This window comes from Mixophyes fleayi, chromosome 3 (genome assembly GCF_038048845.1).
Source record: "Mixophyes fleayi isolate aMixFle1 chromosome 3, aMixFle1.hap1, whole genome shotgun sequence".
NCBI lineage: Eukaryota > Metazoa > Chordata > Amphibia > Anura > Limnodynastidae > Mixophyes > Mixophyes fleayi.
In genome coordinates this window covers 298,985,085-299,013,004 of record NC_134404.1, presented here as the reverse complement: position 1 = coordinate 299,013,004, position 27,920 = coordinate 298,985,085, and the positions used below count along the sequence as shown (strand labels likewise).

General features: G+C 38.0%; 1 protein-coding gene across 3 annotated transcripts in view; it reads left to right on the top strand.

Annotated features, from left to right (window-relative positions):
- The first annotated feature begins 637 nt into the window (after nucleotides 1-637).
- BCL11A (BCL11 transcription factor A) overlaps nucleotides 638-27,920 on the top strand; it is a 98,039-nt gene continuing 70,756 nt past the window's right edge. For all 3 annotated transcript variants that reach the window (XM_075203855.1, XM_075203854.1, XM_075203853.1), the window contains exons 1-2: nucleotides 638-1,537; nucleotides 6,295-6,624. In XM_075203855.1, the coding sequence (XP_075059956.1) occupies nucleotides 1,483-1,537; nucleotides 6,295-6,624 (385 nt within the window). In that variant the 5' untranslated portion in view covers nucleotides 638-1,482. The remainder of the gene's footprint in view (nucleotides 1,538-6,294; nucleotides 6,625-27,920) is intronic.

Here is a 27,920-nt window from a genome sequence, read left to right as displayed (position 1 = left end):
ATTTCACTGATCCTGGCAGCCTGGTCTCTGGACCCCTGTTCGTTTCTTTTTAGCACTTCTGTTTGTTACACCAATCATTGGTTTTACCAGTTACCTTAAACCAGTTGAACTCTGCCCTCCTTTCTTGTGGCCTTCCAGCTATAGAATCTTATGTCCTCTGGTTCATTGTCTACACATACCTATCTCTCTCCTGTTCAACTCCTCCTCCTGTGACTTAACCCATTGTGTTATACTCTGGATGATGAGAAATTCACTGCACCCCCCCCCCCCCCCTTTGCTGTTAATTAATCTATCTGAATATGTATATATGTGTAGAATGTGACACACTATATATATATATATATATATATATATATATATATATATATATATATATATATATACACATATATATATATTCACAAACATTACCTATGTTCTTATATTACATAACATTATTATACCCCTTTATTATAGTTACTAAATGTATCCTAAGATCCAATCACTCTTTGTGGTGGGTACTACATGTTCGTGTCTTACACCACTCCTTTCACAGTTAACTTTTTTTTTTTCCCTACAACTTCCTAACCCCTCCCTCTTGTTTAACTTATATTTATGTGTCCTGTTCACATCTGCAAAACTTTTGGATTTTTGCTCCTTTAGATAACACCTAAGCTGCTGTTTCTTGTCTTCCTTGCTCATTATTGACCTGGGCCACCTTTTTCTGATTCAACATCATCTAGCTCATGTCACCTCCATTGCAGATTCCCCCAGCTCCTTTCCATGCAGGCTGTGAGCATGTGTTTGGCTCTCATAGGGCTGTACGTATATAGTGTGTTTATGTGATAGATGCTGTGATCTCTTTCTCTCTTGTGCTATCTCCCCAGCAGGATCAGATTCCAGCTCAACACTGTGCTTCTTTATTTTTTTTTATTTTTTTTTTCTTTCAATAAGCAGCAGCTTGTGTCTAGCCCCCTTCTCCTCACCCTCCCCCTTGTACTGCCAGTGCCCTCATTCCCACCCCCTCTCCTTCTGATCACTGTCCATTGGCTTGCCCGGGTCTGGTTTTCCTGTCCAGCCCCTTATGAGTGTCCATTGGTGTTGCCTTCCCCCCCTCCTCTCCTCTCCCCCTGGCCCTGCCCATGTTTTGTATGTCTCTGTCCATCCAGCTCCTGACGTTCAAGTTTGCAGGGACGTCACGTCCGCACTTGAACTTGCAGCTCAGGGGGGCTTTTGCCATTTTTTTCATTTCTCTCCTTCTCTATCTCTCTCTCTTCTTCTTTTTTTTTTTTCTCACCCCCCTCCAAAAAGGAAAGGAAAAAAAAAAAAAAAAGCATGACGGCTGTCCCACAATTCATCTTCCCTGCACCATCTTTGTATTATTTCTAATTTATTTTGGATGTCAAAGGCATTTGATGAAGATATTTTCTCTGGAGTCTCCTTCTTTCTAACCCCGCTCTCCCGATGTGAACCGAGCTCTCACAAGCCACCCACCAACCCAACATGTCTCGCCGCAAGCAAGGCAAGCCCCAGCACTTAAGCAAACGGGAATACTCACGTAAGTACCTGGCTTAATCCCTGCTTTACCTGCGCACAGGCGCAGCTTCCCGGAGGTTTCACGTAAAGGTGGGGAAAGGTGAAAGTGATCTCATCTGCTCAGAGAACCTCTCACTTTCTTCTAGTTGCTCTTTGCTTGTAGGCATCAAATACTTTTTTTTTTTTTTTTTTTGGTTTTCCCCCTTCTGTAAGAAAAGCTCAGAGATTATGGTAAGAAAAGGGCACCAGACTGGACACTCAGATCAGATCACAATTGAACTCCGGGAATAGCTCCGAGTGGATATGTAAAATAGAACTAAATGCACAGAATCAGGTTCTTTTATCCTAGAACTCTTCGTTCTAAGTGAAGTTTGACAGCTCCAACCCTAAAGGTGGAAGGTTTAGCCAGAGATCAGTGCTTTGTGGTTGGCATTAGGCGATGCAAGCTGAGGGTCGGTGTGTGTGAGTGCTGCTGCTTCTGTAATAGCTGCTCCATGAAGCCCAGTGAGAGCCAAGCACAGTGTGAGCCGGGGGATAGCCGAGGTCTAGATGCTCTTTCAAAGAAATCTCTCCCCAAACTCTTCTTCTTTCAAAACTTCTCCACGATCGCAGCTGGCAGAGGAAATCCCTTCCCCTCTCTCTCTCTCTCTCCCTCTCTCTCTCTTTTACTATTTTTTGGAAGATTTTCAAAAAAGTGGAAGTGGATTTTGATTGGGAAAAATCTCGTGTCTGAATGTTTACAAGCACCGCGTGTGCAGAATCTCCTGCCAACAACTGAGACAGGAAAAGCAAAATAATCTCCATGAAAAAAAAAGTCAGCAGCAAAAAAATAAATAAATAAAAAATGATCTGAAGAGGCAGCAGATCTTCTGTGCCAGGAATCAAACTCACTGTCCTGTTGTAATCTACCAAAAAGAAATAAATAAAGGTGGAAGGGCATTTTGTATGGAATTAGTCAGGTCTGTTTTTGTTTCCTATTGAGCTATTGTAGTTTATTTACACTGATCCCTATAACAATGTGTGCAGCTAGTTGTTAACTTGCATTGTAGAATTACCATGCGTCAGATCTCTGTCATTCCTGCTTGTCTTCCTTAAACCATCTACATGTATGTTTTCTTAATGGCGTCCGCATTTTTTTGAAACAATCCTGGAATGCCTTGTGGAAGGCAATGAGGATTATTCCTGAAATAGATTTGCATTTTTTGTATTGTTATCCAGACATTTGATTCCTTCACCTGACAGGTCTCTCCTATCCCCCCGAAGCTTAATCAATTCATTTCCAATTTTCCAGGTATTGATTAGAGCAACTCATTTTTATCGGAATTAAGTTCTTAGCACATAACACCAACACATTTTTCTTGGGTTTATGACATTCTGATTTACAGATGGAATGTGGCTGAGATTAGGAAAGTTACAATGTAACAAATAACCACATATGACCCTATAGGATTCAATTCCCCTGTCGACTCCTCAGTAGGTTCACTACTCCATCTCACATCATATACTGATTTCTAAGTGTATGTGGACTTAGTATGTCTTCATTGTCTGTTATTTTGGTTCTTGTTGTCTGCTTTAAATGTTTATTTCTTGTATTCCTCCCCCCTCCCCATTGCCAAGGGAGCTCCGGGTGACTTGATCGACAACATGAGGTTTTACTTAAGACTAGTCTTGTGATACCAGACCTGACCGCTAGGGAGCAGAGAGAGATCAGGAAACATGTACAAACTTGAACCTGACCAGTTCAACATATATTCCTACATTTTCATAATTTGTTTTTCTTTATGGTGGGGGTGAATGGGAAGCACATTTTTCCTCCTTCTCATTTCTTTGTCCTTATCTACAATTTGTTTCTTTATTTAAATGAGGCAGAGAGGGCTGTGGATTGAACTACCTTCTAAAACTGTTCCTCCTGCTTTCTCTCGCTGCTATCACTCTTCATGCTTTTGAAGCCTATATAAACACATATATATATATATATTTATTTATTTTATTTTTTTTCAGTTGATCCCCGTACTTCCTTTTCTTGTTATGAGAGCTTTTGTTTAAAATAAATAAATAAAAATTGTAGTTTCTTACAGATCAGCACATTTGGACAATTAATGGATTTTTATTTTATAGGAAATAGGAACTATCCTTTCATAGAAAATGCATTTTTCTGTATTTAGGGTACATGATCATTTTGTTCTTATACTTGTAATAAAAATAAACATACAGGCTGTTTATTTTAAAGTTTAATTGTTACACACTGAGTTTGCCCCAGTCCTTTTTTAAAAAGTTTACATTGTTCTGTTCTTTATTAACTCCCAAGAAGAGAAGCAAGAAGTCTTGTGTAAGAGGGGGAGGGGAGGGAAACAGGTTTTTCCTAAAACAGAGAGGTTCCTTGTTGACTTGTCTGACATGTTTGCCTTTCATCCACGTGTTTGGACAGAGAGAGGAAGAGGGAGGGATAAAGCCCTCTGTTCAAGCTCCCATTGTGTCTTTATTATTTACAAAGTTCACATCAAAAACGCTGGTCGTCCGGCCCGAGATCTTTATTATTTTTAGTAAATCCCAGGCTAGACCAGACGCGGGCTAACATTATTATTGTGCTAATCTGCTCCCTGATTTCTGCTCCCAAGTATCAATGAATGAGTGCGAACATTCCCTTCTAAACCGAAAAGGAAGTGGAACTCTCAAATTCTTATAATGTCGCTCTAAACTTGGGTTTATTTAAATGAATGTTGCTAAATTTCCCAAATGTACCCTGTTCTCAACCTTTCCAAGGCGATATCTAATTTTATGTAGATTGTTTATTATTTGTCTGAAAATATTCACAAATGATGTGGTCTGTACAAAGTATTAAGTGTATAGAAAAAGAACATGTACACACATGCTGTATACATGTCCAAGTATGCTGTATACACATTTCATAGGAGTGTGCACAGTGACTGATCTCAGTTGCATCTGATTTTAATAACAATGCCAAATAATGAAATCATTTTCCTGTGCTATCGCTATACATCCGAAGCCAAATATATGCGCTGAGCACCACACTGAATATATTTATTTATCACAATGTACTCCCCGGCTAATTAGAAATCATTTACATTAAGCACATCGGAAATGTAAAGGTTATGGATTTTATATCAGTACATCTGATCATCTTGTTATTTTCAAGAACTTTGCCTCCTATAAAATTAATTAGGTGAAATGTGGAGGGGTAATCGGCTATCTCTGAATAAGCTCTTCATTTCCTGGTTTTGATTGTGAATCAGGCTGGTGACTGCACTCATTAGACTTTGCCTATTTTGTGAACATATCTTTAAACTTGGCTGAACCTGGGTAAATACGTCTTTTGTGATTTACATATCCGGATCTCTGCTGCATTACAATTCATTTTTGTTTTGCTAGTTGTATAGTTTTAGTTTGAAGCATATAGTTCTGTGTGCTAGCACAGATATGAGCATGATTTGCTAACTTATGCATTTTTTTAAATGCACACTGTGGTTTACCTAGCACATTCTGGTTTTCCTAAGCCACTACTCTTTGTTATATACATATGATAAGTTAGGATTTTTCTCACATTTTGCTTCCGTAGTATTAGGGATGGCTTAGAGGCATATAGTCCAGTGACTTCTGGAAAGTCAGACATGATTTGTCCCAGTTGACGCTCAGGTGTAGTAAGGTATCGCTCTTATTTCATACTGCTCAACTGGGAGCTAATCCAGATCTCCCCCTTCAATGTTCACTCTACGTGGGGCTGAAATAAATTTAACCTGAGTTCAGTAGATTTTTGCACTTTACCAAGATCTGTTCCAATAGTCTGCAACCAAATTAAAATCTATTTTTTGATTCTCTGTGGCTTTAAGTTCATTAAAATGTGAAATTGACAGTCTGCTTAAGAAGGTCAGAATGATTAACTGTTTGATAGTTGTATTGGGCAACACTATTTTCAAAATGTATTTTCTTTGTGTTCTAATTGACATTGTAGGGTCACTCTTTATTTGACAAATCACAGAATACATCTTTACTGTTTACGTTTGATAGAATGCAGTGCATAGATGTTTGATTACAGGCTTTATTTTAACATTCTTAACAAAAAAAAAAATGACTCCAGCTCCATGCAGTCAATCTGTCAAGTTTGACAGCAGTAGAATAGGTATTTCAAGTTTAAGGAATAGACTCCTCTCAGCTGTTATGAAATGTGGCATTCACTTGACCACACTGACTTCTACATGATGGTACAACATGAGTATAAACATGTCCGGGTTATATTTTAGGAACCTCTTTCTACAAGATGAAAAGAAATTGCCAATTCCTCTATTTTATTTTATTTATTTTCTTTTTTAAATTGATCATTCAAACATATTTAGTGGATGCATCTTCAGTTGGATTTTTCCCCGTAATTAAATATTTCCCCCCCCTTGTTTCCTGTAATGATTATACAGATGTGTCGGACTCATTTTCCTGATTCTCACTTACTACAAATGCAAATAGAGCATTATACAGTATGAGGTTAAATAATTTTTAGACATCGACTTAGATTTTCATTCAACATTTGCTCACTATAGTGATGTGTTCACCTTAAAACAGTAACAACATTAGCAAGTTCTTGCGAAAAACTCCCAATTTTCCCGGTAACGTTGAAATCAATGGTTTTATTTTTACAGTAAATTAGTCTATAAGGATGTCAAATGTTGTTACTGTATCTGTAGGGTGTAAACTAAGCAAAGCTATTGCTCATTTCTCCTCTATCTTCTTAAGAGAGCTGATGTTTTTTCCTTTGTTTTCCCACTGCAGCCGAACCTGTCGAAGCCATTTTAACAGATGAGGAACCTGACAACAGCACATTGGGAACTGGAGAGGGGGATCACGACCTCCTAACTTGTGGCCAGTGTCAGATGAACTTCCCATTGGGGGACATTCTTATTTTTATTGAGCACAAACGGAAACAATGCAACGGCAGCCTTTGCTTAGAGAAGGCTGTGGATAAGCCGCCCTCACCTACGCCGAGCGAACTGAAGAAAGCGTCCAATCCTGTGGAGGTTGGCATCCAGGTCACGCCGGAAGATGACGATTGTTTGTCAACGTCATCGAGAGGGATTTGTCCAAAACAGGAAAATGCAGCAGGTAAATCTAATGGGAGGAAAGTTACTGTATGCCTTCCTTCACTGCAGTCACATCACCTTTATCTGCAAGGTGGTGATTTACCTTATCTGTGCAATAATCCTGCCTCAGTGCTCAAAGTCCTCTATGAAAATGTTTTTGCATTGATGAATGTAGTGTACTTCTTACCACACATATCTATCATTCTACTAGGCAGGACAAATGTCTGTGTGTCTCCTAACAGAGGATTAAGATATTTATCACAATAGAATCAGATATATTGTTTAATATAAATCTGCGATCGGTGCTTTAATTAGAAGATTTGCTTTTGCACAAACTTATGGTTCGTATTTTCGGCAATCCGTCTAGAGGTGCCTATAGTCAAGTACATGTAGTACCCCCTCCTCCCCCCCTCCACTTAATTTCTATAGCATTCCAAAAAATATTATTTGCTTTTTTTTTTTCTTCTTATTCTGGAAGATGATTGCTTAAACCTAGTAGAAATATTTTTTTTTTTCAGTCTGTACTTGGAGGGTTAAAGCATGTTGCAGCTAGCCTGGGAACCATGTTGTCTGTCAGCATGCAGGCTGTAATTAAACAGCCCCATGGCACAATGACACCTCTGACCTTGACTTTAAGATGCCATTTTCGACTGGCCAGGCCAGAGTAGAGAGGGCAGTTGCTGAAGCGCACAGACATGCTTATTCGAAAAGTTTAAGGGCATGTTGGAAATTTCAAAAGGTTGGTCTGACAGGAAAGGCCGCTTTCTACAGTCTGCCTCTTCAGCCAAATGATAAATGCCTCGCTCTGCTTTCCCATACCTCTGATGTGGTTTTGACAGATGTATCTTTATTTTCTTTGTGGCTTATATAACCACACATGAGAAACCCAGCACTGATTTTATTATATACACGTATATATCTATATTTACATAATTCCTATATGTTGCCTGCAATACATGAAACTGAATTGCATATAAACATTAAACATGCATTAGCGTGTTGCATTACTATTTGCAACATTATTATATGATGATAGGCTGATGGAATTTTCAGGGTTCTTGCTGTGGAAATTGGAATTATAAAAGTAAAGTGCTAGAGTTCAGGAATTGCCTTTCCAGGACTAGACAAACCTCATTCCCAAGAATAGGTCAGAAGTGTATTACTCTTTATGAGATCCCCTCTTTTGTATCTGTTGTTTTAACCTTTTACAGACAGGCATTGAATGTGAATTGACTTGCAGCCTAGCAGCGTGTGTAAAAGCACTGTGTGGTGTAGTTAGTATCAGGTCACTATGTGCGAAAATCAAAGTTACATCCTAATGCGACTCTCCACTGCTAGATGGATGTGGAATACAGTAGCGTCTGGCTCGTACCACCAGGCCCTGTTTTGCAGGGGAGTCCTGCACGCACTTCCTGAGTGGCAGAGTTTTTATTAAATTAATGGTGGAATTGTTTGTTCTTTTGTATTGAGAAGAATTTAAAACTGCATTGCAACTCTGCGCTATGAAATTGTTTGCAAAATGAATAGGACAGTCCACCTCGTATATATGTACACCAGATACATAGACGTTTATGTAAAGGAATTGGTGGTGTTTTGTAGACCATATTTGTTATGTCTAGGGTTAAGTTTCTTTCCTCTCCTGAAGGCCAACTTTCCAGTGACCATTTCCAATTCTGTCTTTTATACGAAGGACTAGCAGCTGAAGAGCATTTCATGATTAATGAAGCCAGAGCTTGGTGGAAGGGATCTGTAGCCTTTAGAGATCCAAAGTCATTCTAAATCACCAAATATGGAGTAACACTAGAATGATGTAACATCATATTTACATATCGGAGCGCTCTGTTTAAAAGACAAAACACAGTATCTGTCACGGAAGGTATTAAAAGCAGACTGCTTGCCATTGTCCCATTGTCACACTTCTGATAAATTCCACATGTTAACTTTAATATTACGGCACCAATATGTCTTAGGTCTGTGTATGTAGGATCTTACAAATTTATCTACCTTTAAGGTATTTTTGTTACATCTAAAGCCTGTATGGTTGGTGCATCTTCAGCCTTTGATCCATTCATAGGTTTAATCCAGAGATTTGGATACATTTACAAGTATGCCAAACTTCCTTCTGGGATTAATACATCTTCAAACATCCTTTAACAAGCATTTTTGGAACGCTTTGTAAATTTGCTAAATGCTATTCTGTGTAATTTTTATACCCAGAGTTGAAATAGAACTCACAATTGTGCTATCAGGTGCAAAATTCAATCTCTACAGAACACATCCTTCCGCAGATACGAGGAAATGTTCCCAAAGTGGAACATTTGAGAAGTCTTGTGGACAGTAAGAGAATATCATTATGATATTCGAATAATAAAGAGAAAATTTGTTTACAAATTATCGCTGAAAAGAAAATGATACTGAAAATGTCTGTTATCCTTTTGCATGAGCTGCTATGTTTCTTATGCATCACAAATGTTACAGTGGTTAAATATTTGGAAGTTACCATACAAATAATTTTGTGTCCATGTTGTGAGTAGTTCTGAGAATCACTGGCACATCTCACTTTTTAATGCAATGAATTTTAATTATTATTTAGGGTAATTTTTTAAAACTGCAAAGTGTCAATTGTTTAACATGTAACAGAGAATACCTTTACTTAAATTTTGGTTAGGACAGGTGTCTTTTTGTTGTGGTTTTTTGTTTTTTTTTGCTTTGTTTTTTGTTTGTTTAAATGAGGTTTTATTTTCTCATACATTTCTTGCGTCTGTATCTGTACTTCTGTAGATAAATGTTATTGTACAATGACCTTTTTCTACAGAAGTACAGTTGCAGGTATTGCAAACATTTAGATGGCAAAATAATTTCTCAACAGCCCTATCTAACATTGTAGTAACCAGTGTATTGTAAGCTATTTGTTAGAATAGTACCCGGTTGTACATTGAGAGAATATATGTCCATATTGTTTACTTGTCTAGATTAGAGTTCTATTTTGCAAGATAGAAATCTGTACAGCAACTTGCTTAATTTAAATAGGCAAGCACTGCTAGCAACATTATCTGTCTAGATGTACATTCTCATGCTCTTTGCATTCACCAACTTACAGCCTTGCAAACAGGGCATTCCTGAGCCTTAGAAAAAATACCTTTTACAGACTTTATAGTAAAAATATAGACTTAGAAAAAAAAAAAATCTACCCTCCACCTCAACTCTGGCAACGTCTACTTAAGTATTTGCTTTCTGCTCTATATATTCTACAATTCTACAACGCTCCCTCACGTCTGGCGCACTGCCAGAAATGCTGCATTTATCTCTTAAAAAGAAAAACCCCACATCTATGGTTTGAATTGATTAAATGAACATGTGGTCCATATAGAGGCCCCGCTGTATTGTAAACATGACGTAGAATGTGTGCGCTTTGATGTATGAAAAATGCAAAGGCAATTCATACATAGTAGCTGTAGCATTTATAAACTGCAGACATGCCTTTTCCTGTCTCCATCGCATGTGGGCTTGTAATCTACGCTTCCTTTTGTCTTGTGGGCCTTGGAATACTGTGCAGGCCTTTCTGGCATTTAATGTGTTAAAGGAATCCATTGATGCTGAAGCAAAAGTATACAGACCGTTTATATAAAGCCATTTTCTGAGGTATTTTTTTTTTTACAGAAACTGTGGTGAAAGTATTTCTTCTAAACTATATCTAAAAAAATAAAAAAGTATTAAATATGGTAGAGACTACTGTGAATGTGCATATTTTTGTCTTTTGATATGAAATTGCAGAAGTGTTCATGTTAATTTGTCCCTGTGATGAAATGGTGAATGTGGAGTGTTTGGAAAGTTACAGGCTTGCAAAGAACAATAATAGGACTGGGTGACTTGTGAACAATAGGGGGAAGAGAGTTAAGGTGTCTATAATCTCCCAAGTTGCATTGGTCAGATAATATTTGAACTGTGAGTTGTAGTCTACAGCTACGATGTTGTGCTGTGGGAGAGACTTTCATTGGCGAGACAATGATAACTGTTGTGAGCGAGACACAATCTGGAACACTGAAGAATCTTTATTCGCCAACCGTAAACAGAATTGATGTGTGTGGTGTGATCAATAATCTTTACATTCAGAAACCACAGTGGCATCAAGCTTTTATTATGTAAAAACCATAAAAATGGGTGCCCTTTGGAGATGCTGAAGTAGCTGATTACTCAAAAGACAGAAGCAACGGCTTCTTTCATATTGAATTAGACACCGTTTTGCCAGCAATGTAGTTGGCATTTGTATGCTGGGGTACCAGCTTTGTGCAATAAAAGATGCTTAGCATCAAGCTGGACACTGCCTGGCATTTTGCCATCACTTACTAGGAGATCTAATCAGTAAGCATCTTTATTTGCTTTCTGCTGGTAGAGGTTCTGTTTGTGCCTAGGGTATGTTGGCAGTTATGTGATTAGATAGAGTGGTCTGTTCTTATTTTATTCACACCCAGATGCATACCTGATACGCACGTTCATATCCTAGGTCTTGCTGTGTTTCTCTGCTGTGAAGGCCGCTTGTATACGCACATTCATTGGTAGATTTCATCTCTACTTCTAACAGCTTCAAAAGTTGGGTGTTTTACACTTCTCTACAGAGTGAATTTACAGGTATTTGCAGTAAATCACCAATTGATTTTGTATTGCTCCCTACTTGCGTTTAATTTGGTATCGCAATAGAAACGTCTTCATATCTGAGTAATAACTGTTGCAGGGTAACGCCAGATTAAGCGTTTGTCAAGTGCTGCCTTGTATTTTTTAATTTTTAGTTATTAAGGCAACAATACACATCCTGATCACATCCAATGGGAAAGCAACTATATACCCGATATGATTGTCATGGTTGCACTAACCAAATATCGTGTGTGCATTTTGACTTTGCAGTATGAAACTTGAAGTGTCTTTTCGCTTTGCATGCACATCTAGTCTGGATGGATCCAATAAACATTTTCAGTACAATTTGGAAAGGGTTTTACTGTTAATCAAGGGACAGGGAATTGAATGTTTCCATTAGACTTGCCTGTGGTTTCCCAAGTGGCACAGACTTGGACTTGTACAGGAAGAGTTGCAGGTGTGTTAAGGTCAGACCGCCTTCCTGCCGTGTGGATATGCGGAGTCTTGATTTGTGTATGAAATATTAGGAAAGTTACAGCACCTTCGAGAAGTCTTTTTAGGTGCGAGTTTAGATCAGTGCATGCAAATTTCTTGGCAGATGCACCACTGGAATCTTAATGCTCCACTCACCTTCCTCTGTAATAGAGCTGTACACAGCTACAAGCTGAAATTATAATGTGCAGTCAGTCCAGGGAATTGTACAATACTTAGCCCAGTGCGAGTGACAGCGTTGTTAAAATGTTCAATATGTCTGTTTCCTCCTTCTGTGCCAGCCGGTGAAGTTATCTTTGCTTTTTTTTTTGCTTTTTTTTTTTTTTTTTTTTAATTGCCTCCTTTCTGACAATAGCAGTTTCAAATTCAGTGGCTTAGTAGTCAGCTGTTCATAGAATTGTATACAGACTGCAAACTATCAATTGAGGTAATACAAAAAAGTGAGAATAAAACAAATAATGAATATTTTTGGTACTGGTAGTATTATTGTTTTTACGTTACACCTATTACTCCTTTTTGGAATAATGACAGTTCCTGCCTCTTTTGCAATTTTTTCACAACCCCCCCTACAACACAGAAAGGTTGGTGTTTTCATTAGGAACATTCGTTTCCTTTGTTTAATGGTGAGAAGGAGTTTTTAACAGTATGCCCATTTTGCAGGCAGAACATCTTCGTTGGCAGATGGACCAAATTAACAGAGTGTACAAAGAAGATAGAGGCATGCTTATAATAAAACACACTTGAACACATTCACCCCTTCCCAGTTTGCTTAGTTAAAAGAGCGTTGACAGTGTTTTTACAGTGTCTTATGGTCTTGTGAATCCACATTGGACCATAATGGAACAATGTTTGTGGCTAGGGTGCTCCAGGGTGTTAACTGGACAAATGCTTGTCAATCACAAAAGCTGCATATGGTGTGTTTTAAACCAGACTATGGACAGCATTTTAAACAATGCATTGGAATATTTTAATAAGGACAAAGCCATATGAGTATGACAGGGTCGGAGTGACTCGGTCTAGACTAGAAAAACATCCACTAGAGACCAGGGAAGCATTTGTATATTTTCACTTATATAGTATTAAAAGACAATACAAGGATCTAATATGTTACAAAACACTAACCTTCAAACAAAATGTAGTATAGCAGCGAATCGTTGATGCCAAAAAAACATCAGCAAACTTTATATGTTAAAAATTAAGTTTCGCAACCCTGTAGTGCAAAATAGAACAGCATTTTATTGAGCTTCTGTGGTAGTAAAATGTAAAACAGCAGTTCTTGTTATGCTCTGACTTTTGGCTCACCCTTAGCAAATTTTAGAATCTAGTTTTAACAACCCCCCCCCACCCCCCAACAAAAAAAAATTCCCTTTGCACAGATGTGCAGACAAGAAGAGGTGTGCTTGAAACAAACATGTCTCATCCTCTAACACAAGTTACCACAACTGCAGAGCTCCAGGAAAGGTTACTAATAAAAATGTAACCCACAGAAATATACCAGCTCATATCGTACAAGTGTTGACGGTCTCCGGGTCCTTTTATGAGTAACGCAAGATACGTGTTGACTTTTCACAGCTAGTCTTGCGTACACACAAAAAGTTTTACTATTGATGGTGAACAGATATTCTAAAAATGTATTCGGAATAGGCAGCTTGTATTTGTAAAATCATTTATTTAAAAGTCTATTGTAGTCCACAGTTGGCGCTGTGTGTGTTTGTTGCTTTTTTGACAATTACATTTATTAACTCTAGATAGAAACAACAGACCCCAGGCAGTGCACTTAATAAAACCGCCAGAAATAGGTTAACTTGCCTACAATGTTTGTTATATGCCAATGGTAATTTTCCATTTATCATTCAGCATATATTTTTCAAAAGAAGGTCTAATTGTGCTAGAAAAAAATTAAGTTGGTCGTTAAAAAAAATGGCAGTTGAATGGCAATGATTTTGCAGCAAAAACATAACTCACGTAAAGCCTGGTTGATTCATTCTTGAAATCTATTTGAATGAAAACAAAAAAAGGAAAAAAATAATTCTGATTTGGAAAAAAAAAAAAAAAAAAAAAAATCGCTTCTCAAAGAAAACTGATTTTTAACAAAACCTTTCAGGAGCTTCAAAGATTGTGTTTTTTTCCTTCTGATGTTATGGTTGTGTGGCGAATAGCAGCGGGAAAAGAAGAAAAAAAACAAAACATTTCTTCTCCTACATACAAGTGGATTGCTTAACAAGTCAGCGCAGGCACATACTTGTTTGTACAATAGAGATAAAAAATTCCTGTATAAAAATAATTCACTTGCTGACAGCAGGCATTGTGCAGGGGCTGCCTCCTTTGTACCGGCCGCGGGTCTGAGATCCAGGATCACGACTCCAGCTTTTTATGCAGAACAGTCTATCACGATCGCTTGCTGAATTCTGCCTAAAAGTTAATTGCTTAATTTTTAGAAATATTTCAATCTCCCTTTGTAATGTTTTCCTTTCTTCTTCTCCCCTGATAAGAATGTTTTTTTTTTTTTAGTTTACTGTAGACGCTGCAAAAGGAGAAGCGTTTTTGGCAGGTTAGGAATTGCGGCCTTTTATTTATAGAGATATATATTTTTTAATGCATTTGCATTGCAAGGCATTGTTTGTCTGTAGTCCTTTGTCTTGGCTCTGATCGAGGCTATGTAAACTATGGCTGGGCTCTGGTTCTATGTAGAATAACTTTGCCACTAGGCGGGTTTGTATGTAGCGCAGACCTGTGGCTGATACAGAGGTCTAAAGTAAATTTGTGTATTTGTTTTTTTTTGGGGTTTTGTTGTTTTTTGTTGTCCTTTTTGGTGCTGATTTTATTTTAAATTAAATTGCTCATTCAAAGCATCTAATAGTGCAGCGGTCTATTGAAAGTGCATCTTCCTGCTAATGTGCTCAACTGGTTTAATTTAAGTTTACATTTCTCAAAATAGTGGTTGCAGAAGGGAGAAAGTGTCACTTTATTGTGGTATACGAAAACACTGGTACCTGTCTGTAGTGCAATTTATTTTCTAGTATGATACTGTTCACTAATTGTCAACATAAAGAACCAAATTCCTGCAAAGAACTTTCTATATTTATATTCTAATCTAGTGATTGAAAATATAGTGACCATACTATAAGATTATAAAAGCAGAGGTGGCAAAATCATTGTTAAAGTATATTTAATCAAGCAAAAGAAGTCTAGAATGTAGCATATTGAAAATTAGTTTGCGATATACCTTGTGTGGTTCAACTTGCGTCCGATTAGGATGATCTAACAAAGATTCACATACATGACATCGGAGAATTCAGTATCTCGCAAATCCCATTTAATGGAAATATTAGGACTTGCAAGTGTAAAATTCAGATGTAAGATTGCTGAGTACCTGCCACTGAGTGCGATTAGAGAATCCTGCAGTTCACACTGTAGTGCGACGTCTCTAATAATGGAGTGGTCAGTGTGTGCTCCTTCCTAGGCTGTGATCTAAGGTTTGCACTGCAGGCCTCTTCATCGTGTGTGTGTGTGTGTGTGTGTGTCTGGCACAGATAGGGTAAAATATGCACAATGTGTAACAAAGACAGCTAGGCAGTGATTCACTGGCACTTTGGATATGTAAGCTGTTAACTCCTTCCCTTCTCACAGGCAGCAATTGTACTCCATACACTATATCAATGGAATGAGTGAAGAAATAGACTGATTAAAGGTTTTCAACGAATTCCAATTATGATGGCAGACGGACTTACTTGTGTAATTCTATAGGGTTATTTATTAATCCTTAATTAGTGCCTGGCAGAATTGCCAGAACTGTGTGTGAACCAACTGACTTATAGAGCATACCTACTGCAGGGCTATATTGTAATTTATACACTTTGATAGCTAGGTAACCCAAAAATGATCTAGCACAATATAAATGGAATGTTGGGGAAGCCAATGTGTAATCTATAAACATAACATACAGTGAAATATTGTGAAGCTTTGTCTCAGGTAACTGCTGAATCTCTAGCCGTGCATTCAGCAACTGGGAATTGTATTTCACATATAGCTTATGAGCAACAGGTCTCTTAGCCCTGATTCAGAGACCGGAGAAAGACATTACCGTACAGTATATTTCTGGTGTGCTCCACAATTCCTGAGAATTCACCTCTTTTCTCTTTGAAGTTTTGCAATAAAGAGGCTCATATTACATGAAGTCACCAATTGTTTATAACCAATACAAAGATGTTGCTAAAATCTTCATTTGGAAACACAGTTGGGTGTTTCATAAGTAATACGTTCCTAATCTGACTTTACACTGGATTTCTTATGTTCGTAAAATCTGTGCTGCCTTAATGTTGTCCTTTTCAATGGTATCTAGCACTAAATGCAAATTGCAGACACACAGACAAAAACAAGTATAGATGCATTGTGTATCTTGTATATATTCTGATATCGCACAACTTGTAATGTTGGATTTCATTACAACGGGATAAGAGGCACATTCATATTACCCACATTTTGCTTTCCTTGTTATTATGAATGTCACACAGAAGTGCTTCATTTCTCTCCGTGGGCTCTAACTCATAACGAAAAATATAGGACTTGCCTATATCTCCCTATTCATGCTAATGAATCCAAACAACATATAAACAGTGTTTATAAGGATCAATGATCCATATTCCCATATCTTTGAGTCTATACTGCTTTATTGCAGCATAAAGTGAACAATTACTTATAGCCAAAGATCTATATAGAATCTCCTACAGCCAAACCAAGAGGTTTGGTATATTGCTCCTCTTTGCTCTTGGTACCAAATCCAATTCTAAAACCACTGCTTCTGTAAGCTATTTAACACATGATGGTATATTTGGTTAAATGTATGAACATGTTTTTTATATGGTGCAACGTAAAGTATTCAACACCATAGAATATAGGAATCTGCTCCCTGGTTTGCAGAGCTTCCAGTCTAATTGCTCATGTAGTATAATTATCTTATTTGACCCTTCTGAAGCGTAGCATATCTTGTATGAACACACTTGCATTCTATTTAGTCTTTTTCCTTTAATCATACCATTTATATTTTAGTAGAAGTATTTGGTCATCTCTTGATTTTAGTAAATTGACTCTGTCTTTCTTCTCTCTTAAAATACCTGAGGCAAGGCTTCCGGTACAATGCAATGAATGGGCCATTGTTCTTGTACAAGGATATTTGAAAGCCCAAATACAATTTCTATGCTTCCTATTAGTGGAGGAAACCTTTCTATTTGGAAAGCTGTTGAAAGTATGAGCCCCACCAAAATATTTCCCTGTTAAGAAACAACTGGCTCTTAATGACACCAGCAGTTATTTTTCACAGCCAAAATCAAGCAACGGTCAGTATAAATATAAGCTGGAACATGCATCCTTTCGAAAGTGTGAAATTGATTGATGGTTCTACTTCCTCAAAAAAAGTGAAGATGAAGCAGAACTTAACGGCATTAACAACTGATTTTGTCTCACATGGCTTGGCTGGTACATGCAAATCTCAGTTTCTAAAAGGCTGCCTGAGACATTGGGTTGGATTTGGCTGTCCAGAGCCACCACAGCTGATATTTAAAGATGCAAGTATGAAATAACTGGAGTTTCACTTCTTCTTTAAATATGATCTGTTCCTTCACTACAAAAATAAGCTTGGCTGCCTGCGCCCCACGAGGGTATTTCAATGTCTTGTTAAAAATCTGCAAATCGGGGAATCTATTGAAAATTGTAATATTGCTATACATAGTATAGATTATGTATAAAGAGGTATGTTTAACAGTATTGTCCCCTTGATATACATAATTATCCATATGGGCATACCTCCTTGTTCGTTTCCTGTTTCATAGCAGCTGCAAATATTTCACATGTGCATTAGAATAGTATGTATACTCCATGTATCTAAGTGTTCTATACAATGGCATTCTGTCATAAACAAGTATTGACCAAGGTAAGCGATTTGAGTCCTGACTCTCTAAATCTTGTTGTGTTCCAAATAAACATGCTTTATTTTTGCAATATTTGACATGCATATTGCATTGACTAGCTATAAGAAAGTGCCACTGACTGTAATAACATTCACTGCATATAAGTGATGCACATTGAACAACACAACTGGTAAATGACTGTGTACAGAACTTTGGAAGTAATACTGTGCACAAATGATTTGACGATATAGGCATCTATTTATACATGGGAATATAAATTTGCATTAATGTATAACTGCACCAATATTTAATTTTTTCCCCCAATGCCCTAATAAGACAAAAAAAATATTGAAACAAATGGACTTAATTCACTTATCTCTGAAAATAATAACACAATAAAAAAAGTGCTTTGGCAGTACAGACTAAGAATAATCAAAATTATTTATTACCCGTTGCATACAGAATGCTTAAAAAGTTTTAGCCATCACAAAGCAGCTTAACTACCTAAGCCCTTAAGCAACGAATGAGTTAATTATGTTTGCACTAAAAATACAAGAAGGGCTGTGAGTGAATTGAAGCAAAGTAAGGCCACATAAAAACACGCGGGGCCCGGGGCAGCGCTGCCTTCTGCACCCCCAAGCACCCCCTCTATAAAGGTAGCCCTGCAGGTTTGCATTAAAAAGAGGAGGGGGTAGGAGGAAATCATGGGACAGGCAGCACTGTGCTTTTTGGATGAATTTTACTGATAATTTGCTAAAGCTCATTTGAATTTTAAGCACTGCTTTAATCTTCAAAGGCTAAATTGCTTTATGAATATGCATGGTGTGGGCAGACTTTAGTTCATTACCTAGTTGTAAATTCTAATGACCATTAGGTCCTTGCAGTAATTGCGAATTGTTTTGCATTTTTGATTGGCTTATTAACATGTGCATTCGGCACACATCAGGCTGGGCTGTCAGGCTGCTGGAGGAGAGAAGGGGGAAAAAAAAGGTGAAAATTGTTTAGCACCAAGATTCTTAAGATTTTTTTCATTCTGTAGAAATTGATGATATAAAAAAATGTTTTGTTTTTTTTTTTTTTAGTTTTTTTTTTTCTTCTCAAGAGTGAAAGTTCACCAAGAGATTTGACATATTTAATTTACATGATGACTTTGCACTCCTTCATTAATGCAATTTGCATATGAAGCTGTTGTTAATCACTTTTGATCATGTTTTGTGTATTAGCTGCCTCAGTGGCTTTTCTCCCTCAGATGCTCAGGCAGAAAGCAGCAAAATGATGCATCTCCTTGCCAACTTTCCTTTAGTGAATTGAGGAATTAAGATCCTAACCTCCAGTAATTAAATATGTTTTTTATCAGTTTTTGCATTTATGTTAAGTACAGTTTGTGGAATGTAGAATGAAACTGTTCCCATTTGGGGGAGACATTCCTTTAAAAAAAACAAAATACGTAGATTTATTTTTCCCCCCTTTCTTTCCCAGAGGTTCAGTTGAATTGATCTTGGCAAAAAAAAGGAGGCAGTGAGGTTAAGCTGCAAGCAATTTGACAATGGTGAGACGGAATGCTTTAGTGCTTGTGCTGTTCCATCAAGCTGCAGCATTCCGAGATATAAAAACTGGCCTTATAGAAACCTCTTTCATCGATTGTTGCTGGGCACAAGTTGTGAAAAAAAAAAAAAATGTGAAAGGTGTGTTCGCTTTTCCGATCACATTCTAAAAATCATTTTTACACAAGATCTGCTTGTAGCATCTGCTTCTCTTCAAATTGGTGTCAGGATGTCAATACTTTAATTGTTTTTGCAAAACGTAAATAACAGAACTGTTCTGTTCTTGTGTTATATGAATGTGATGGATCTATTTAAAAGGCATAGCCGTTAACTAAGTCTTATTAGATGTATTATTAACATAGGTCATCTTTCTCTTAAAGGGCGCATCCTCCCTTCTGGTGTTATGTTCCATCGCTGTATTTGACAGTAATTAAGCAAAGGGGGGCGTTCAATTTTGGGCAGTGGCGCAGCCGGAACTGCTTCCAATCATGTGCATGGCCACATGGGTGGACAAACCCTTTAAACATGCAACTGTGCTAAACATACTTAACGCCACTTCCCATTTTGTGATATTTGGCATATAGATAAACAGGGCGCTTTTCTTGAAATCATTCTGCAGACTTAATCAGTATGCAAAGAGTTTAAGGGGTATATTTAATTAGGTTCTGTGATCACAGTAACGCGCAGAGTGCGCATTAACGAAGGTAATATGGTACCACAATAACGTGGATTTTCCTTTGCAACCCTATGTGGTCCAAAGGAAAACCAGACTTACTGCGGTGCCGCGGATTACCTTCGCGCCCCGTTCCGGCGCGTTACAGCGGTCCCGGGACCTAATTAAATATTCCCCTAAAATTTCAAAATGTATTGTATCTTCCTCAATATAGAGACTCTATTGCCCACCTTTTAAGCATGGGGCCAGTGAATGAGCTATAGACACCGTAGCCTAAATCGTGCAGGAAATCCTGAATAACCTCCACTTAAATTAAAACAAATTTTTCTAAAAAAATAATTATTTATCTATAACCTCCCAGGGACCTCATAGTGCCCTTCGACTCCGCTCCACAGTGTGGTAAATGCACGCTTCAGTTCAGAGTTGTTAATATTCAGCTGGGAAACACTATCCAGAACACAAATAAATTATTAAGTGCATGAACTTTTTAGGCAGTAAGATGAACTGATGGGGTCCATCTGTGAGATCTAGGGGCTTTTTATGTGTGTGTGTGCCGATGATTCTGCCCTCTCCGACTCCATAGCCTTTGGTCTCTGGCCAAGTGCATGCATAATTGATTCCACACGCGCTATCATTTTCTTGATGTAATTGCTTCAGTAAGATATGATGAAATCTAATGGCTAGTTTACCATTTCAAAATGATAGAGGTAAATGTCCTTCTTTGTATTGGTCAGTGTCATAGTATTACTATTTTCCACTTCTTCTGGTACTGTATTGTTACCACTTGAGAGGAAGGTCTTCATTACTCATGATCTCCTTGTTCCTCAGATGTCTCTGCTCTGGGTACAGATCTGTATTTGGAAGTAATGCAGAATTTGTGGCAAATTGTCCTAAAAAAAATAAATACCCAAAACAACATTTTTTTTTTTTTTTCCACAAACGGTACAAAGGATTTAGACTCTTATGAATATATTAAATATATTCCTGTAACACCGCATTCCTAAGCACTTCCCCTATTCTCGTCCTATACTGTCGCCACAAAAGCTTTTGCATACATAAACAATGTGTGCACAGACTTCTGTATATATTATCAGAGCATTGCCTGTTCAAACTTTGTTCACGTCCGCTTTAGTCAACTGTTCTGTTTACTATGAATATAATGCTGTTTGGCAATGCAGGGGTTATGCAGGTTTAAAACTATTTAAGGTACGTCATTAAAATATAAAAAGAGTAACTTTAGCTTTCTGTAGGACATTTAAAAGTGAATATCCACAAAATATAGATGATTTTATTCAAGAACACCATATTAATGCATGTTGAATTATTTTATGGAAGTTGCCATATTTGAGTCTTCATAGAAAAGTTCCACTGAACATTGTTTGATACGTTTATTCTACTGAAAGGTCACATTCTGCATCTGTGTTCCGTTCCTCTGAGGTGTTTAGACACGTCAAAATGCAGCTAGATTGCACCACAAAATAGGGGAACATTGTTCCCTATGTTAATAAGGCGGTCAGTATCCACTAGCAGTCGATGCAAGGGTTCAGCATTAATCGCCTTCATATAGTTCTGAGGTGGCTGGACACTAAAAGAAATAACAAAATGTGTTTGTTTTTGTTTTTTTGGGGTTGTTGTTGTTTTTTGTTTTTTTATATAGAGAAAACCCCTTCCCCACAAATGTTTCCTGTCCCTTGTCTGTTATCAAAGACATGATATTCAAGCAGCTCTTTTACAAATGAGTATCATTCACAAATGCACTACTAGTATTATGTATGTACAGTGTGTAAAGTCTGTCACAAAATGTGCTATTTTCATATAAATGGCATTCAAAGTGGTCGCATATCTAATATAATAAAGGAAAAGATGTATAGTTATTCTGCACTGTTTCTGCTGAAGCCCCACTTAGGCTCTCCATGAATATCAATGAAATGTTCGAGAACTGGCAAAATTAGCATGAAGTCTGACAAATAAGCCCTGATGCATCCACAAGAAGCTTAGTTGTTCCGCAGAGCCTATGAAATGTGCTTCCAAATATCATGTGAAATGGAGAGAAACTTTAATGGCTGCTAGCACTTCACATGATTCATAAATACATGTGTTTGCTTATCGTTCTGTGGTGTTGTCTTTGGCAAAGCTTTGGGACTGAAGCAAGGGTTTTGTAAGTCATAATAAAGGCAAGCACATGATGTGACATTTGATCAACAAACACACACTTATGCCAAAGAATTCTTGCCATTCGCTGAGTGTAAATCTGTAAACCACTCCAGTGGGATTCCCTCCATTAGTGAGCGAGAGAGCTGGAATAAAGCACCACAGACATCAATGTTGATGTGACTACTTCTTCTATTTTCTAAACTGTTGGGTGGTTAGAGCTGCCATGCCAGCGCTGGCCTGTGTAGAAGATTGAGGAATCACAATACCGTTACCTGTTATAATTTCTGAATTGAACTGTAATATCCATATAACGAATATCCATAGAAAGTAATTGGTGTCTGTGATCATGTGACCTCAAACTCAACTGATATCTTTCAGTCCCTGTGGCTATGTGCATTGAATATGACGGTGATCGGCAAAGGCTTATCCTATTGGTGATTTGTTGGTGGTTCTTTCACATACTACGGTCATTGTAGCGGCTTTGCTAAATAATAGAGAAAAACAACAACAACATAGTGGTTACGGCATATAGCTTTTAGAACAGCAATACTATTGATAGATACCCTCGTTAATCCTTTCATTGCCAACACAATGCACTGCTTGCCTCTCTAACTGTTGAAAAGCCTGCTCTGTGGCTTGATTCATTTCCCATTATCTGCTATAGAGTCATGGCACTGAAAAGCTTGCAGTGATAAATAGTGAGTATTTTGTGGAGGTGAGAGCACAGAAATGAGAGTGACCGCCTTTTGTGTTGTCTAGGTCTTGGCCATGTACTTTCTAATTCCCGAGGTTTCTTTCAACAATTCTGTCTGGACTAGGAGGGGCTTAAGCCAAGTGGTCCATCACATCTGCTCTGGAGAAAGTGGCAAAGAATGGAAGTAAGTTGTAATAGGCCAGCAGCACAATGGAAAAATTGTACACGGAGAGCTTCAGCCTCTATAGTCTTAGTGTGGCCAGACTGGTTTAGCAGACAGAATGATAGATTGCTTTGTCAAGGGTCCCAGGGTGTGCCCTGAACTTAAAGCACTTTGTTTATCTTGAATAGCAAAGGAGAAAGCACAGACATAATCAGTGTCTAGTTTGTAGGAGCTTGATGGGGAATGTGGGGGGTGGACTAAAAAGAACATATTATTTAACCTGTTTATGTTGCAGAAAGAAGCATTAAAAGGTGCAGGGGGGGGGGGGGGAGTGGATATGGTTAAATATCCTACCAACTGCAAACACATAATATAGGAGAAGTGACACTTTTTTTAATTGCTCGTTGAGAATAAAACTATTAACATTAATAATCTCAGAATACAGAATTTCCTCAATTTTTGAAATTCCGTAGATCGCGTCGATCCGCCCTGCACCTTTCTGTTTATGACATCTACCATGTAAAGAAAAAAACCCGAAAGCAATTTCAAATCCCTTGATATTTAGTATTATGCAATGTGGTTTTATTAATCTAAGATCTGAACAACAAAATAAGCTTTGCGATTTTACATTATGGGAGGAAAGTTAGCATTAAATGCTAGATGTGAGCTATGGCCGTCTTAACCCTTCTGTGTAACACAACGTGTACAGTGCATGTCTGTGTAGCAGTCTGCAGGGCCCTGTGGCAGAGAACAGGTTAAAGGAGATCTGGAGAGCCTGTAGGGAAGGCTGGGTGGGGGTGGGATGATGCTGTCCATTAACAGATGAACTTGGATGAAGTCCAGGCTTTTGATGAGAAAGTGTCATAGCCCAGGAGCATTCAATATTTTTTTTTATACCTGCTGACTGTTCATCATAGTCTCTCAGGTCTTGTGGCTGAAGGCAGAAAGGAAAACAAAATAGCTTTTTTTTTTTTTTGTTCTCGGAGAACCAGTTGAGACCAGTCATTTGGCCACGCAGGCAGGTGCCATTAGATGTACTGACATGGGTGCTACATGCAAGAATCACACGGGGATATGGAGGTGACAAGGGTCCAGGATAAAGGAGATATCCTGACTACTGATAAACAAAAAGCTACACCAGAAAAGAGCAGAAGGCTTGGAAACATGACACACCGCTACCCATCCTCCCCCAAAAACAGAAATAAATTGGGAGATATTGTTTTTATCTTGTAGCCGGGTAAAACATGCAAGTCAACAAGTTTGCAGTTGATGGGTACGGGAGGTTCTCCTTGTACCTGGGGATACCCCAATATGTAAGTTCTTAATCTTGCCCCGGACTGACAGTTTGTCCGCTTCTTGATTTTAGCTTTAAATGAATAATGTACTGATCTCACCAATGTCTACAAAATGAATACACTACTGTAATATTACATTCCGATCATAAGGAAATTGTAGTTTTGTGCAAAAATATTAAAACATGATGTGAGTGAGTTCTCTGTACAGCGCTGCGGAATTAGTGGCGCTAGATAAATAAATGGTGATGAAGAAAATATGAGTCGCCATTAGCTTCAGCTTTTAAATACAGACCTGTCCTTGTCGTCCCCTTTTTGCAAAGGGTAGGATAATGCCAGGTTGCGGGGTCTACAGGGGGCACACTACACACTTTGCAGCATCGTTTTTAGATTTTATTTATTTGCAATAATTGTATCTAGGTAGCACTTTATAGAACCGTCTGAACTTTCTGCTTCTTGCTGAACTATATTTCCATCATCTACAAACATCCTCTTACTTGTTATATGGTGGTGTATGAAGGCCTCCTCACAAGCACCAACAGTTGCTTACACCTTTCACGCACAAGTGTTCTCTGTTCAGATTTGGAACCGTGGCATTTTTTGGTGAGTGTCCGTATTTGGTGCCATTAATCAGCCTTATACTTGTCTTTGCAGTGGGATTACAAATTTAGGGTTTAGACATTTTTGACACCGCTGTACATGCTTTCTGTTGTCAGATGCAGTTTTTAATGCTCTATTGTAATCCTTCCGTGGAAAAAAAAACCCTTGACTGTAAATACAGTAAGTGGCTGGTAATATGTTGCAGGCTCTTCTAATGATCACACTGTGTAGTAGCTGAATACGTTCCCACACTTTGTTGCAGATGGATTAATAATGCATCTCTTTCAAGAATTGCCTTCATTTTTGATTGATGTAAAGCAATTTAAGGTTAACTATTAAATGTGGGCAAATCTAATAAAAAAAGACAAACTATGTCCCCCAAGTTACTGTTTTGTTAAAATCACTGTATCATTCTTTCCTCGTTTAGTTATTAGCCCTTAACGAGCCCCTAATGTATATACAGTGGTGTACAGTGGATTCCTCCCTACCATATTTACAAGATAATCAGATTTAACCAGGGCTGTAAATGGCCAATTACTGTAGGAAAAGATGCGGCTGATGCAAGGGCATTAACAGCACCTTGGATGGTTCATATTCAACTGCACAAGACTGTGTGTGCCAATTATCAAAGAATATTTTCTTGTCACTTTAAAAGGCATATTATCATTAGAGGTTTTAAGTAAGGCTGAAGCGTGTTTTTATTTATCTGCTTGTACATGTTCCGAGATAGAAAGGTCAGATCACAAACTGGCATTGAAATTAATATACTGACTAGGCATAAGATACTGCAAAATAAGTAAAGAGGTTTGGAGTGTATATATATTTGCCATACTATGACCAAGTGTATTGCAAGGCTCATGTGAAATGGGAATTGTAGAATGCCAGGATTCTGACGCTCCTGTAGTGACTGACAGCAGCGCCATCAGCTGTGGGACACTGTGTATAGTAATCCTCATAGCTAACTGCAGGGCTTCCCAAGTAACAGGGAAGCAGCAGGGCTTTCCCTTCACTGTCATGAGTAAAAATGAGTGCTTCAGTTTGTTATGATGGAAAAGCAGAGTGCTTTACAACACGTGTGACATCAGCTTAACCTGCACAAATCGCAAGGAATAAGCACGCTATAGAAGGGCTTTTCTACTCTGAATTCCAGTGATGACTACAATTAACTTTTTGCATTAAATGTTAAAGCCATTGGTCAGTGGATTTATGTAGCAGTATTCTCCCCAGCATCTATTTCCTAAGTGCTCCACCCGGCTGTTTTTACTTGCCACTCGGCTCTTGGAGCCCAACAGAGTCCTATTATAATAGGATAAACTAGTGTTGGCTTACCTGTGACACTCCAGGTGTTGTGAAACTACAAGTCCCAGCATGCTTTGCCAAAATATAGCAGCTTTTTGCTGGAAGGGTATGCTGGGACTTGTAGTTTCACAACACCTGGAGTGTCACAGGTTGGCCAACACTGGGATAAACCATTGTTTCTCCTATTAGAACAGGCACAATGTGAGCACTACATCCAGCAGTGTGTGTGTGTTAAACCAGCTCTGACAGGTGTGGGCAATAACAAAATTTTTTTCAATATTATTGCAAAGTATTGCAACTGCCCCTACTCGGCTCCTTCTTAATGCCACCCGGCTAGCAAAATCTTCCTGGGAGAACACTGTGTAGCATCTATATACTTAAATCTACAGCAGTAACACATCGGGCTCATTTGCCACCATGCAAATCTGCTACAGTTGCCCAGGACTTTCAAAAGCTGTAGTTTCACTGAGTAAGTCTATGGTCACAAAAGATTGTGTTTGCTAAATCCCTGTATGGAACGTGGACTAAGCGTACAATGGCTCACTTAAACTTACCTGTTGCCTAAAGTGTACCTGCTGCTTAAATAAAATTGAGGCAGCCTTTGTGTTGATTCAAATAGTTACCAAATTATTGGGAACTAGTTGCATCACTTCATGCCTAGGTGATGTCACTAGTTTCTAGTGAACTGATGCTCTCCGGATACAATTACAACCATTGCAGAGAGCAAACCAGAGAAGTGACATATCCAAGGGGTAAAAACTTGCTACATTTCTGAAAGCCCAAAAAAAAAAAGCTAAGTATTTAGCAAACATCACAGAAAGCCAATACATCAGTCACCTGAAAGTGGACAACCCCATTCTATGTGAAAATACCTCCCAACAATTTGGCATTTAAAGATATTCAACACTTTTACAAATCACAGCTTGATAAGCACAGCAACAAACCTTATAAAGAATGTACTAAACTTATTGGGGGGGGGGGGGGGGGGTTTATTAAAAATAGACATTTATGGGAGAATTTTATTTTTAGCAATTATAAAAAAAATCATGTAAGAAGGTAACTTGTTGAGCTCCAAAAGGTCCACATTAATTTTAAAGTAAATAGAGTTTAGGTTGTAACTTTAAAATATTAAATAGATTTTTTTTTTTTTTTAATGTGTCAGAATGTGTGTATGTAATGAAGTGTTTTCTTTTAGTCTTCAGCAAATTATACTGTAGATCTCTACCCCCAATACACAATGGAAACCTTTTGGATTCCCCCTGCAAAGAAAAAAAAGAAAGTGTTATTACACGGAGTTGGCCTCCCAGGCATTCATTCATATTTCCTGGAATCAACTCAGATGTATTTGTACTTGGCAACTGTTGTACATAACCCTAAACAGCACCATTGTGAGAGCCTGCTGTGTGTTGTCTAATGGAGTGTGCCATATTGTGACTTGTTGTATATTTACCTTGCACAGTGACCTGATATAAAGTGCAGATTACACAAGTCGACCACATATCTTTGTAGAGATGTAGCACACGTTCTTTGGCTGGGGTCCCTTTTATGCCAAGGCAGTTTATACATTAGCAAATAAAAAAATAAATGGTATGCGATGGGTATGTTAGTCTTGTTTTCAGATTTTTCCACTTAATCTATCAGTTGATCAATTGGGTAGTTAAACATGTCTGCATGTATGTGTTTATATAATATGCAGGTGTGTAGTATAATATACAGCTGGACAATTTTTAAAATTTTGGAGTTGGTCAAATCTAGGGAACCACAGTAGGAGACGGGGATGATGAACGTACATGTGTTGTCCTGCAAAGAAAACAAAAACTATTTTCTAAAGGGCAGTAATTTTTTTATTAAGTGCATCGGCTACCTGGC